The sequence below is a fragment of the Phocoena sinus genome, chromosome 2, assembly GCF_008692025.1.
Source record: "Phocoena sinus isolate mPhoSin1 chromosome 2, mPhoSin1.pri, whole genome shotgun sequence".
Classification (NCBI taxonomy): domain Eukaryota; kingdom Metazoa; phylum Chordata; class Mammalia; order Artiodactyla; family Phocoenidae; genus Phocoena; species Phocoena sinus.
Genome location: NC_045764.1, coordinates 146771184 through 146783203, shown reverse-complemented (window position 1 = coordinate 146783203; position 12020 = coordinate 146771184). Strand labels below are relative to the sequence as shown.

At 51.9% G+C, this 12020-nt stretch overlaps 1 protein-coding gene across 2 annotated transcripts in view; it reads left to right on the top strand.

Moving 5' to 3' along the window:
- MAP3K9 (mitogen-activated protein kinase kinase kinase 9) overlaps positions 1-11205 on the top strand; it is a 71633-nt gene extending 60428 nt beyond the window's left edge. Inside the window, exons 7-12 of one of the 2 annotated variants that reach the window (XM_032624287.1) lie at positions 1466-1588; positions 2863-3016; positions 5294-5362; positions 6803-6915; positions 8153-8959; positions 10089-11205. In XM_032624287.1, the coding sequence (XP_032480178.1) occupies positions 1466-1588; positions 2863-3016; positions 5294-5362; positions 6803-6915; positions 8153-8959; positions 10089-10573 (1751 nt within the window). In that variant the 3' untranslated portion in view covers positions 10574-11205. Of the gene's footprint in view, positions 1-1465; positions 1589-2862; positions 3017-5293; positions 5363-6802; positions 6916-8152; positions 9834-10088 lie in introns of those variants that run through there. The other variant, XM_032624286.1, reaches the window with a different exon arrangement.
- The last annotated feature ends 815 nt before the right edge of the window (positions 11206-12020 follow it).

Genomic DNA, 12020 nt, shown 5'->3' with positions numbered 1-12020 from the left:
GGCCGTGCACACAGGCACATCTCACTATAGGCAAACCTGGAGAAGGAATATGTCACCGGGGGAAAAAATCCCAGGGTATGTGTGTACGTGCATATGAGTCTGCAAAATAGCTCATCTCAGGGTTTCTGTAAATAATTAGCTCTCTGTGTGCAGTTGAGATTAGGATGAACGTTTAAGAATTTGATTTACACATAACCTTTCAGAAACACATTAGCTGAACAAAGGTACATTTGCAGTAGGTACAGCCTTGGGAAAATGCAAAGAAATATGAAACTATGAATTAGAATCTCTGCGGGGCGTAACGTACCCACGGAGGGAGGTAAGTACTCAAGTGTGTGTTATGTAAATAAAGTTCATTGTATTCTGAGTCTGTAAGGCCCCAGGAAGCAAGCTTATTAGAAGTATAAGGAGCCAAGGGGAAATGGCATAATAGGAGTAGTAGTGGATGACCTTAAGCACCGGGATGGTGGCTTAGGTACAGACGAGAGAATCCACCTAGTGAAATGCAGTGAATGTGTCGTTGCACATTTTTTTCTTTTCAGGCAACACAGTCTTTAAGCACCTCTGGAGCATCTGGCATGTGCCAGCATCTTGCTGTGTGCTAAGGCAGCAGATAGAAAAGCCATGGAGCTCACCTACAGGGAGATCACAGTCTAGAGGGGAGACCTAGGTGCAAACATGCAGATCTTTTTCATAGCCTTTTGATACATGGGGAGAATGAAGCTCAGAAACTCAGAGAATGTACCCTTTACATTCCTCATGTACGCTGTAAATGCCTTTGGAATACATCAGAATGTGGACCATTAACCGCATCTCCCTCACTTCCCCAGGTTCTGTGGGTTAGTCCTGGTACCCCGCACTTATCGAGGAGCATCAGTCTCCCTGCTTTGGTCCCTGAGAAAAGGAGGCGTGTACGGATAGACTGTATGAGATGGAGAATTTTAAGTTAGATTTCCTAGAATAATCGACAAGGTCTCACAATATTTTTAAAAACTATTCTAAGCACGTACTTGCTATACCTATATACGTTATATAGACATATGTACGTTATATAGACGGCTTTATGAAAACGATATAATGAAGTTCACTTGGGTAATGAAGTTTCCTTCTCTTCGTACGTCCATCTTGCCATGTCCCTATGGGAAAAAGAAATGATTCTGAAAGAGAACATTTCCCAGGTGAAAAGGAGCTTCTCAGGAAATAGGGCCTGTCCCTCAAGTCTGCCAGGAAGTGTCAGTTCTCTCATAGGATTTTTTTTTAACTGAGGTATAGTTGATGTACAATATTACACAAGTTTCAGGTTTACAACATAGTGACTCAATTTTTAAAGGTTATACTCCATTTATAGTTATTATAAAATATTGGCTGTATTCCCTGTGTTGCAGTATATATCCTTGTAGCTCATAGGAATTTGAGAATGGGAAAATTCTAATGCACACGCATCTGTTTGTCTTTCCCCAACCAGATTTCCAGCACAAGTTCACGGTACAGGCCTCGCCCACCATGGATAAAAGGAAGAGTCTCATCAACAGCCGCTTTAGTCCTCCTGCAAGCCCCACCATCATTCCTCGCCTGCGAGCCATCCAGTGTGAGGCTGTTTCCCAAATTAGTTGGGGCCAGAACACACCAGGGGCACCTGTCCCCTGCTCTGTCCAGCCACCAACTGGTCCAGGCTGGCTCCGTCCATAACTCTGCCACCTCTCCTCCACAATATGTATATACATGCACATGTGTACGCAGACCCTTACCCCCCACCTCGTCTCTCCATGACCTTGACCCTTTCACTCTTAGTGAGATACCAGCAGAGGGGTTTGTGGGTACCAGCGGACTCTTTAGTGAATTACAAAGCAGTCTGGGGTGCGATGAAGGTACCCTGGCCTGGGGACCTTGTGCACTCGCTGCCGTGTTTGGGGCATCATGGTTTTTCTTTTCCGTGCTTCCCAGGAAAGGGCTTTGTCCAAGTGTAGGTTCCAAGGTAAACTTGCCAGCTACTTTGTGATAGGCCGAATCCGAACCAATTTTATTTTATGACGGTGTTTATTAAAAAGAACTTATACAGGCACACATATATGCATATATGTAAAGTGTGTTGTATGCCCTAATTTAAAGATAGAGAGATTTCGTCAAACCCCCCCCCCCCCAAGACCTGGATTTCTGGCTTTCCTTGAAAAATCAAATCAAACCAGCGGATTCTTTTTTCCATACGCTCTGTATTTTGCCTCAGTCCCCTCAACTCCCTGTTTTCTGGTAACTGGGTCACTCCATCCATTTATGATATAAGGCCAGTTTCTGAAGCATTTGGCTTTCAACCCTTGCTCTAAGGTATCAGGGTCAGAAGAAGGCACCTCCTCTCCTATCTGTTACATTTCTCCAGGCCTGTTCCTTCCCCCTCTCCTACCCCTGACTTCCTTCTCCACAGTGTTGAATTCCTCACTTTCTTCCTTTCCAGCACTTTCTTACCAAAATGTCTTCACTTCTACATCTTCCTTACCCCTTATCTCTCACCTACTTCCTCACCCGCCACCTCGCCCCCCCCAAGCCAGTCCCCGGCAACAAAACATGTTCCCGGAGTCAGGTCTGCTTGGAGCTCTGGTGACTGGCCGGCCTGAGTGCCCACTTTATGCTGGACTCGGGAGAATCTGGGAGGTTTTCTCACGTTTGGTACTTTGAAAGCACTGAGTGAGTGCTGGCTGGGAACTCCTTTACTTACCTGGCAGGCTCCACTCGGGCACAGAGTTTTTGACAAGGTCTGACTATCCCCCGCAGCTCCAATTATGTGAGTGTGCGTGTCCGGTCGGGGAGAGGCTAGTTTGGGGGGACCTCTCTGCTTTCCAGCTCCCATTCGGCCTTTGTTATTCACAGTGACACCAGGCGAAAGCAGCAAAACCTGGGGACGGAGCTGTGTCGTCCCCAAGGAGGAGGGGGAAGAGGAGGAGAAGAGGGCCCCCAAGAAGAAGGGACGGACGTGGGGGCCGGGCACACTTGGTCAGAAGGAGTTTGCCTCAGGAGACGAAGGGTAAGAGCCAGAGGATGGGAAATCCTTTAAAACTATGATGTGGAATACCTTTTTCTCTGTTGCGTGTTTCGCCGCGTTCAGAGAAATGACAAACTTCTTGATCTTGACAATAGGGTTTTCCAATCTCCTTGTTCCCTGGAAGCCCCTAGGACAGGAGTTGGCATACTTTTTCCATAAAGGGCCGGATAGTAAGTATTTTAGCTTTTGTGGGCCACATGGTCTCTGTAGTAACTACTCAGCCCCACTGTGGTAGTACAGAAGCAGCCACAGACTATGGACAATATGTAAATGAACGAGCATGGCTGTGTTCCAGTAAAACTGTACAAAAACAAGGGATGGGCAGGATTTAGCCCATGAGTTACAGTTTGCCCAGCCCTGGAGGCCTCCTGTTCAGACGAGCAAGTAGCCCAAGCATTCACTACGTGTGAGGAGTTCAGCCTGAGTGTTCTATTTACACCTGACTCTTCCCCTTAAAACGTCTGCCCAGAGGAGAGAGGAGGAAGGACAGAGGTGACACGCCCCTTGCATGGAGGCTTATCCTAAAGCAGGGGCAGGCAGAATAACCCAGCCCTGGAGGTGCAGTTGGAGGTGACTCTGGGGCCACTGGCACTTCCTTATGGCCCCACCCACTAGCCACACCTACCATGTATGAGTGGCCCCTCTAGGCAAAGCACATGGCACGCCCTGGTGCCTTGGGTGTGCTTGTGTTCTCACTGTGGGCTTGTGACCCAGGGGTCCTAGTGCTTCACAGACCGGTTGCTTGTAGTGTAGTAGTGAAGAGCATGGATGCTGAGCCCAGGCTGCCGGGGTGTGAATCCCAGCTCCTCCATGCCCAGCTGTGGGACCTTATGTTTTCTCATCTATCAAATGGGGATTCTCTCCATACCCATCTCATGGAGTTGATCATGAATAAGCTCATATTTGGGAAGTCCCTAGAAGATGGGCTGGCTCGTAGTAGGCATATGTAAATACTTGCTGTCATGATTCGTCCGTGCTTCTCATGCAGTTCTCCTTCATACTCGAAGAATGCATGTCATGGGATATACTTATTCTTGTGTTAGAATCTAGAGCCATATTTCTTGACTTTTCCAAGTGGGAGGATAAGCAGTAACCCCCTTCATCCTTTTTAGTGGCTTTTCAAAGAGCTTCTAAGGTTGACTATTAGACTTAGAGGTGCCCTGAACCTGTAACTAGCCTGGGTATTTCTCTGAATACAACGATTTCATGTCCAAAATCTACTTCCCCATGTCAGGTCTGTGCTGAAGGTGAAAATAACAGGTTGGTTCATGAAGGATGGACTCTTGGAAGCCAGGCTTTGGAAATCACTAGCTACCTTAGAACAGAATATTTAGATATGTAGGGCAGACTGCCTAAGCTATGTAAGAATTCAACGATGGAGTCCTCTGGGGATTGCAGGTTGCTCTGCTCTACTAAGTTCTGTAGGTACAAGCACTCCTCAGTTTGTCCTTTGAGCCTTGGCTAGAAGTAGGGTTGAGCTGGGCCTGAGGAACTCCGTCACCCTGAGTCCCTTGGTATTTCTGACACTAGTGTGTTTCCAGATAGGCTTTACCAGGTTGGCTACGGATGCCAATAGTTTCTCAGGTTCTGCTTCATTTAAAGGTATTTTTTGTCTTGCTAGTAAATTAACTGCATTTCACATTACACAGAACATTAACTTCGGAATTTTCTTACATTACATTAACTTACATAGATCTGCCCTCAAAACTTTTGAAGCAGTTCAGAATATGTGACTTAATTTTTCATGATTCTCAGTTCCTATTGAAGGAATAAGGAAAATCCACCCAGTCTCAAGAAAAGACCTCTTCCATGGCAGAAAATTTTGAGAGCCTCTATATGATACTCTTTCTAATGTTAGTCCCTGTTGACTGAAGAAAATACATAATGACAAAAAGCTGTATTGAATTCAGTAATGTTAAGTGAATTTGCATCTCCATCCTTTAAAAAAATAGTACATATCTGTAGGAAACATATGCGCTGTCTGTAGACAGCGGGGATCTGTGGATTCACAAGCCCCCTGTAATGAAGCTGTGGCTGCCCAGCGATGTTTGTCCCACAGATTGGGAGGTCCCGGGCCTGTGGTAGTTCCGGCCTGGTCATCTTGTTAAGATTCCTTCATGGTGTGGGGCTTTGCTGACCGGACAAGGGGAGGGCAGCTGGCGACATGGCTGGAGCCCAGCCTTGAGGGTTCTCACGTGGGAGAGGCTGAGCTGCATGTACCCACTGTTGCCTGCTACTGATTCTCTTTATTCATTGAAGATCCCCTCAGAGACGTGAGAAAGCTAATGGTTTAAGTACCCCATCAGAATCTCCACATTTCCACTTGGGGTGAGTCTAATCTTCACCCTCTCATCACATGTACTGGTAATAACCCTCCCTCCGTTTCCTTCTCCTCACAGCGCACCCCGCAGAATCAAGCCTCATTATTGCCAGGGCCATGCTGACTTCCTTTTTATTTTTGGAAGTGGTACCATCGTGCACCTTGGGAAAATTCCTGTGTTGGTCTGACTTGACGTTTCCTTTGCTCCCCTGACCACTCCTGTTGGGATTCTCCCAGCATCCTTAGTTATAGGGAGACAGTCCATGGCTGTTTATCCTTTGGTCGTCAGCACTGGCTTTGACTCTGCTGATCTGGATTCCTTAGCCCCAGAGCTGGAGGTGATGTTATAAGACTTCCAGTGAAAGTCTCAGGCTGTGGGTTGAACAGCACGCTTCTCTCTGGCTGTGTATTTTGGTTGAAACCACTGGTGGCTGGGAGGTACTTTAATTCAGTGGTATTTCTGATAGCACTTGAAGCAGAGGTCTGCAGTCAGGGAAAAAGTTGGTCCTTCTTCCTCCCTCAAGATGGGCTGGGAAGAGTGGGTTTTAGTTGAATGGCTCTCTCTAGCCCTAAAATGAGAGCCACCCCTGGTTATATACTGGTATCTCCAGGGCAGTCATAGCCCCACAGATTCCTTAGTCCTCCTTCTTTACTGTCCTTTAGGGGAAAGACCAGTGCTTCTGGGCCTTTGATGCCCCTATCCTATAAGGAGTTGGCGGGGTACCCAGTCAGTGACCTTGGAGTTACTGGCTTGCCACTGTGAGCTGATTACAGGGTTTTGAAAGCAAGTGCCTGTCATTTTCCTCTCCATTCCCAGACAAACCGAGGGTTCGAGTCCAGCCTTATGTACTGCCCACATAGGTCTGTCCCAAAGTGCACTGGGTTGGTGCAGCCTTGTTGGTTGATTTTTGTTTTTGAAACATGGATGGCTTTGAAAGTTGCCTGAGCATGCCGTAAGCTTGGAAGGAGAAATTGAGAAAGGGTGTGAGTGGAGTGGCCTGGCCTGGCCCATCTCTGCTAGCTCATTGCCCGGTGCTTGCCTTGCATTGCAGATCTCAGCACTGCAGTTTTTCTAATGTCACCAGTGTGTTGTAGTCAGCGCCTGCGGAGTGATTGCCTCTCCTTTAAGTTGGGCTTCGGCAAGACCCTGGCCAGTGCCGGGCAGTCCTTATTCTCGCTGTCCTCTTGCCAGCCTGCCCAGCAGGTCTTCCCGCAGCTCCATAGCAGCATGTGAGGGGTGGGTTTTATGTCTCTGCTTTTCATTCCCTAGAGCATGTGCACTTTTGCTAATGAAGCGGGTGGGCTCAGTAAGGCTTGTTGCCTATACCCCGAGGCTCTTGGGCTTTGCTGTAATCGAGCAGACAGGGAGAGGCATTTCCATAGGCCCAGGGAGCTGAGGGTAAAGGAAGTAACCAGTTCTCACAGTTTCCTCACTTCCTCTCATTCAGCCTCAAGTCCCTGGTAGATGGATACAAACAGTGGTCGTCCAGTGCCCCCAACCTGGGGAAGGGGCCGAGGAATAGTCCAGCCCTGCCAGGGTTCACCAGCCTTATGGAGATGGGTAAGTACTGCCTTTGTCTCGACTCTCCTCCTGTTCCCTCAGCGAATTCTTGGCCAAGCTTCTCGGACTCTTTAAGGACCCCTAGTACTGCTTCATGGGGGTGTTTCCTCTTTTCCTCAACTCCTGGTCCCCCCCACCCTCCACCCCGCTTGTTCCTTCTCCGTTTGCTGTACTCTCATTCCATTGAGTCTTCTCAAATCACTACGGCTGCCATGGAACCTGCCTTTGGCCTCCTATCCCAAGGGGCCAGTTATAGTCTCCTTAGGGCAGTGAAGAAGGGGGAGGCCTAGAATCAGGCAGTTTCCTTTCCTGGGTCTATTTCTGTGTATTTTAATGTGGGGAGTCCACAGAATGGGAGATGGTGATAGAAGACACCACAGTGTTCCTCCAAGGAAGCTTTTCCAGTGTTGCCCTGTGATTACTGAATGGGTAAGGCCTTCTCCAGGCTCTCTCAGAAAGTACTCTTCTCTCTAGAATTCCAAGATCATAATAAGTCAGTCCATAGAGTAGATGGGCCTTCACCCACGCAGGGGGTTCTAATCCTTTGCGGGAGACTAGTCTTCTTCTTTTTCGAAAATTTTGGTTGCACCAGCTCTTAGTTGCGGCAGGCGTGTTCCTTAGTTGCGGCTTGCCGGCTCCTTAGTTGTGGCCGGCGGGCTCCTTAGTTGTGGCCGGCAGGCTTCTTAGTTGTGGCCGGCAGGCTCTTTAGTTGGGGCATGCGAACTCTCAGTTGCAGCATGCATGTGGGATATAGTTCCCTGACTAGGGATCGAACCTGGGTCCCCTGCCTTGGGAGTGCAGAGTCGTAACCACTGGGCCACCAGGGACGTCCTGCAGGACGCTAGTCTTAAGACAAGTCTGTAGGCCATTATTCTAAAAATCCAAGATCCCTTCCAGTTTCAAGTTGTAAAATAATTAGGGATCTGTCTGTTCTAGGAAACTCATACCGCACTTCTTGTGTTGAGGGTCCCTACGACAGAAGGAGCAAATTAGCAGATTGTCTTTTCTGCACAGAGGAAAACGGGCTGTGGAGTGGAGAGTGCTTTCCCCACATTGGTCACAGTTGAGTGTGGAGGCATGAAGCCCTGTTGGTTCTTTGTCCTGCACCTCAGACTGTTCAACGTCCGCATCCCTGGCACTAGGCCAGGGGCCTGGGGTTGGGGAGAAGGACCAGGTTCTTACTCTTGCCGCTTCGTTCCCATTTTCTGTTCCCCCTCCACTCCTCTCATCTTCGCAGAGGACGAGGACAGCGAAGGTCCACGGAGTGGGGAGAGTCGTCCACAGCCGTCACCCAACCAGTCCTACCTCTGTATCCCATTCCCTCGTGGAGAGGATGGGGACGGCCCCCCCGGCGACGGCGTCCACGAGGAGCCCACCCCAGTCAACTCGGCCACCAGTACCCCTCAGCTGACGCCAACCAACAGCCTCAAGCGGGGCGGCCCCCACCACCGCCGCTGCGAGGTGGCTCTGCTCGGCTGTGGGGCCGTCCTGGCAGCCACGGGCCTCGGCTGTGACCTGCTGGAAGCTGGCAAGTGCCAGCTGCCCCCACCGGAGGAGCCCGAGCCGCCAGCCCGGGAGGAGAAGAAGAGGCGCGAGGGCCTTTTCCAGAGAGCCAGCCGTCCCCGTCGGAGCACCAGCCCCCCATCCCGGAAGCTCTTCAAGAAGGAGGAGCCCGTGCTGTTGCTAGGAGACCCCTCTGCCTCCCTCACACTGCTCTCGCTCTCCTCCATCTCCGAGTGCAACTCCACGCGCTCCCTGCTGCGTTCTGACAGTGATGAGATTGTGGTGTACGAGATGCCCGTCAGCCCCGGGGAGGCCCCACCCCTGAGCCCCTGCACCCGCAATCCCCTGGTCAATGTCCGAGTGGAGCGCTTCAAGCGAGACCCGAGGCAGTCCCTGACCCCCACCCACGTCACCCTCACGGCCCCCCGCGCTGAGCCCAGCGCTCACCGGCGGACTCCTTCCGATGGGGCCCTCAAGCCGGCGGCCCCTCGAGCCAGCAGGAGCCCCTCCAGCAACGGGCTGAGCCCCAGCCCTGGAGCAGGTGAGGCCTGCCCGCCCCCTCCTTCCTCTTGCCCGCCTTCGTGCTTCCCCCAGGAGTGGAGATATTGGGGTCAGCTCCGTTTCTCCTCTGGGTCAGCCAGTCGAGACAGGCCGCTCTGGGCCGCGGGAGGTGGCCGACTTCTCTCCGTCCTGTGCCTCAGGGGGTCTTCCCTGAGGAGGGAGAGCAGACAGGCAGGCTCTGGGAAGAATCCCATCAGGACTCCGGTGGGATGCTCAGGCCCTGGGTCTGGGAGTGTGCGGCACGGTGCTTTCAGGACAAGGGCAGGAGTCCAACTCTGTTTGTTCCCTGAAGAGGAGGCTGCAGTTACCGAGAGCAATCCTGCCCTGCACGCAGGAGGGTATTTTCGGCCACGCAGCTGGGCTCTCGTCTCTCGTTACAGTGTGAGTCCAGACACTCTCAGAAGGCGAGCTTCCGCCCGGGCATCGCGCCCTCCATCACTCATCCCTTGTCACTCATCCCATCGCTCAGACGTGGAGATGTGTCCAGGTGAACTGCCGTGCCGGTGCACGCGCTCGCCTTCTCCGTCTGACGTCCAGCACACCCTGACGTGCACTGTCACCCTGGGCCTTCCCCACCCTGTCCCTTGCGCCCTAGAAGACCGCAGTCTGACCTAGAGACCACCTCGGATCCCGTAGGAGAAGAGAACATGGCAATACCCTCTCAGTGAGACTTGAGTGTGAACAACAATAGTCCTGGACCATTCAGCTTGCCCTTCCCCTGCTTAGATTTTTTTGTTACAATCAGATAGGTGGCCTCTTTGGGAAAAGAGACCCCTAGCTTACTCGTCTTTAGATTTCTGACACCTAGCTTTGTTCTTGTCACACGTTTATTAAATGGACGAACTGCGAATGAACAGACATTTCCTCAAGTTTCATGACAGATACGAGCCCCGTGTGTCCCATTATTATCAGATTACAGGGACCGTGGCCTTGTAGTTCCCTGTTACATCCCCAGTGCCTGCCAGCACACTGCATGAAAAATAGTAGGCGCTCGTAATTCACGTTATCCCGAGTGGACAGGGACGTGGCGAGGTGGGGAGGAAGCAGCGTGTGTGGCCCAGAAGTGTGGTGCCATTATCGAACGCCTCTCCCTTTGTCTCTTTGACCAGGAATGTTGAAAACCCCCAGCCCCAGCCGAGACCCAGGTGAATTCCCCCGTCTCCCTGACCCCAATGTGGTCTTTCCCCCGACCCCAAGGCGCTGGAACACACAGCAGGACTCTGCCTTGGAGAGACCCAAGACCCTGGAGTTTCTGCCTCGGCCGCGTCCTTCTGCCAACCGGCAGCGACTGGACCCTTGGTGGTTCGTGTCTCCCAGCCACGCCCGTAGCGCCTCCCCAGCCAACAGTTCCAGCACGGAGACGCCCAGCAACCTGGACTCCTGCTTGGCAAGCAGCAGCAGCACCGTGGAGGAGCGGCCTGGGCTGCCAGCCCTGCCCCCCTTCCAGGCGGGGCCGCTGCCGCCCGCCGAGCGGACGCTTCTGGACCTGGACGCGGAGGGCCAGAGTCAGGACGGCACCGTGCCGCTGTGCAGAGCCGCACTGAACACACACAGGCCTGCCCCTTACGAGATCCAGCAAGAGTTCTGGTCTTAGCACGAAAAGGGTTGGGGGTGGGCAAGGGGGAAGCAGGAGATGGGGGGAGCCGGCTGGCACAGCCCTGTCTCAGAATTGGACCCCCTGAGCTCCCGCCCTACTTCTTGCACTGATAATGCACTTTGAAGATGGAAGGGATGGAAGCAGGGCCCCTTGAGAGGGCTTCGTGCCCTGCAGGGCCCTTCTCCCCAGGTCCACTGGAAGGGCCGTGGCTGTGTAGGGCAGGGAGGGGTGCGTGCATGTCCTCCACCCTCCACAGTCTTCCTTGCCTTCGAGGTGACCCTGCAGAGTCCCTCAGCCGAATCTGTCTGCTGCCCCCTCTCCTCAGCCCCCTGGGTGTGCCCTCCTGGGCTCCCTCTGTTAGCCCTGAGTTCAGCCTTTCCAAACACCAGTATTGGATGTTCTGTGATTGATTTTGCACCTCTTCTACATTCTTTCCTGATACTCATGAATCAGAATCTCGTTTGGTGTGAGATGTGAGCTTTTCTGTGTCCTGAGCCCTTCGGTGCCAGCCAGAGGACTAAAGGCAAAGTGCCCCAGTGTCGGGCACAGGAGTTGATGGAGCTAGCACCACCTACTGCACTTCCAGGCGCCCCACTTATTCCTCTGAGCCTCCCAGTGGTAGGGACCTGCCTCTGTGAGACAGGGGTGGGGGGGGGTGGGGGAGGTGGGGAGGGAGTTAGGAAATAGAGTGGAGTTGCAGCACAGAGGGTAATGGAGTCTGTCTGTCCTCACTCCTTTTGTAAACACTCAAAGAAGGGCAGAAACCAGCACCTGTTGACGGCACCCGTCTCCTACCTGGGGTCCAGATGTGGTCAGACCAGGTTCTGAAACAAACACACTCTCATCCCAGGAATAGTTTCCAGGGAGACTCACTGGTGACAGTTCTGAAACCAGAGACAAAGTTCTTGAGTTTGTCCGTTTGGTCATCTGATCTGTATGTGTTCTTCCCTTCCCTTGATCTCTCTTGCAACCCCTGGAATTAGTGGACTTCAGGTTATGTGTTTGGTGGGGAGATATCTCTGCACTGCACCAGAATAGCATATGGGGGTGGGTCCTGGACCCTGGGAGTTGGAACTGTGGGGATTCCTTCTCATCCATCATTAGTCTGTGATGCCCTTGAAGTAAAACGGAGTGCTTTTTAGTTCCTTGTGTGAATGGATGTGGTGAGTGATGTCTGTAAGGGGCTCAGTGAGCCCCTGATGTACAGTAACCTTCAAGTTCCGAGCACTGGAGACCAACCAAGGCCTCTCTGTGCACAGATAGCCCTCCTGCTGGGCTCTGGACCATGAGCTGGGTAGGAAGGACAACAGAGGCCAACCCCGACTTTTCTGGAATTTGTTTCCTTAACTTGAATGTTGAGCTTCTTCTGGAGCTTTCTCACGTGTATCTCCACATTTCCTCTTACCCTCAGGCTCCTGCAGCAAGTGTGAACAGGTGTCTTTGC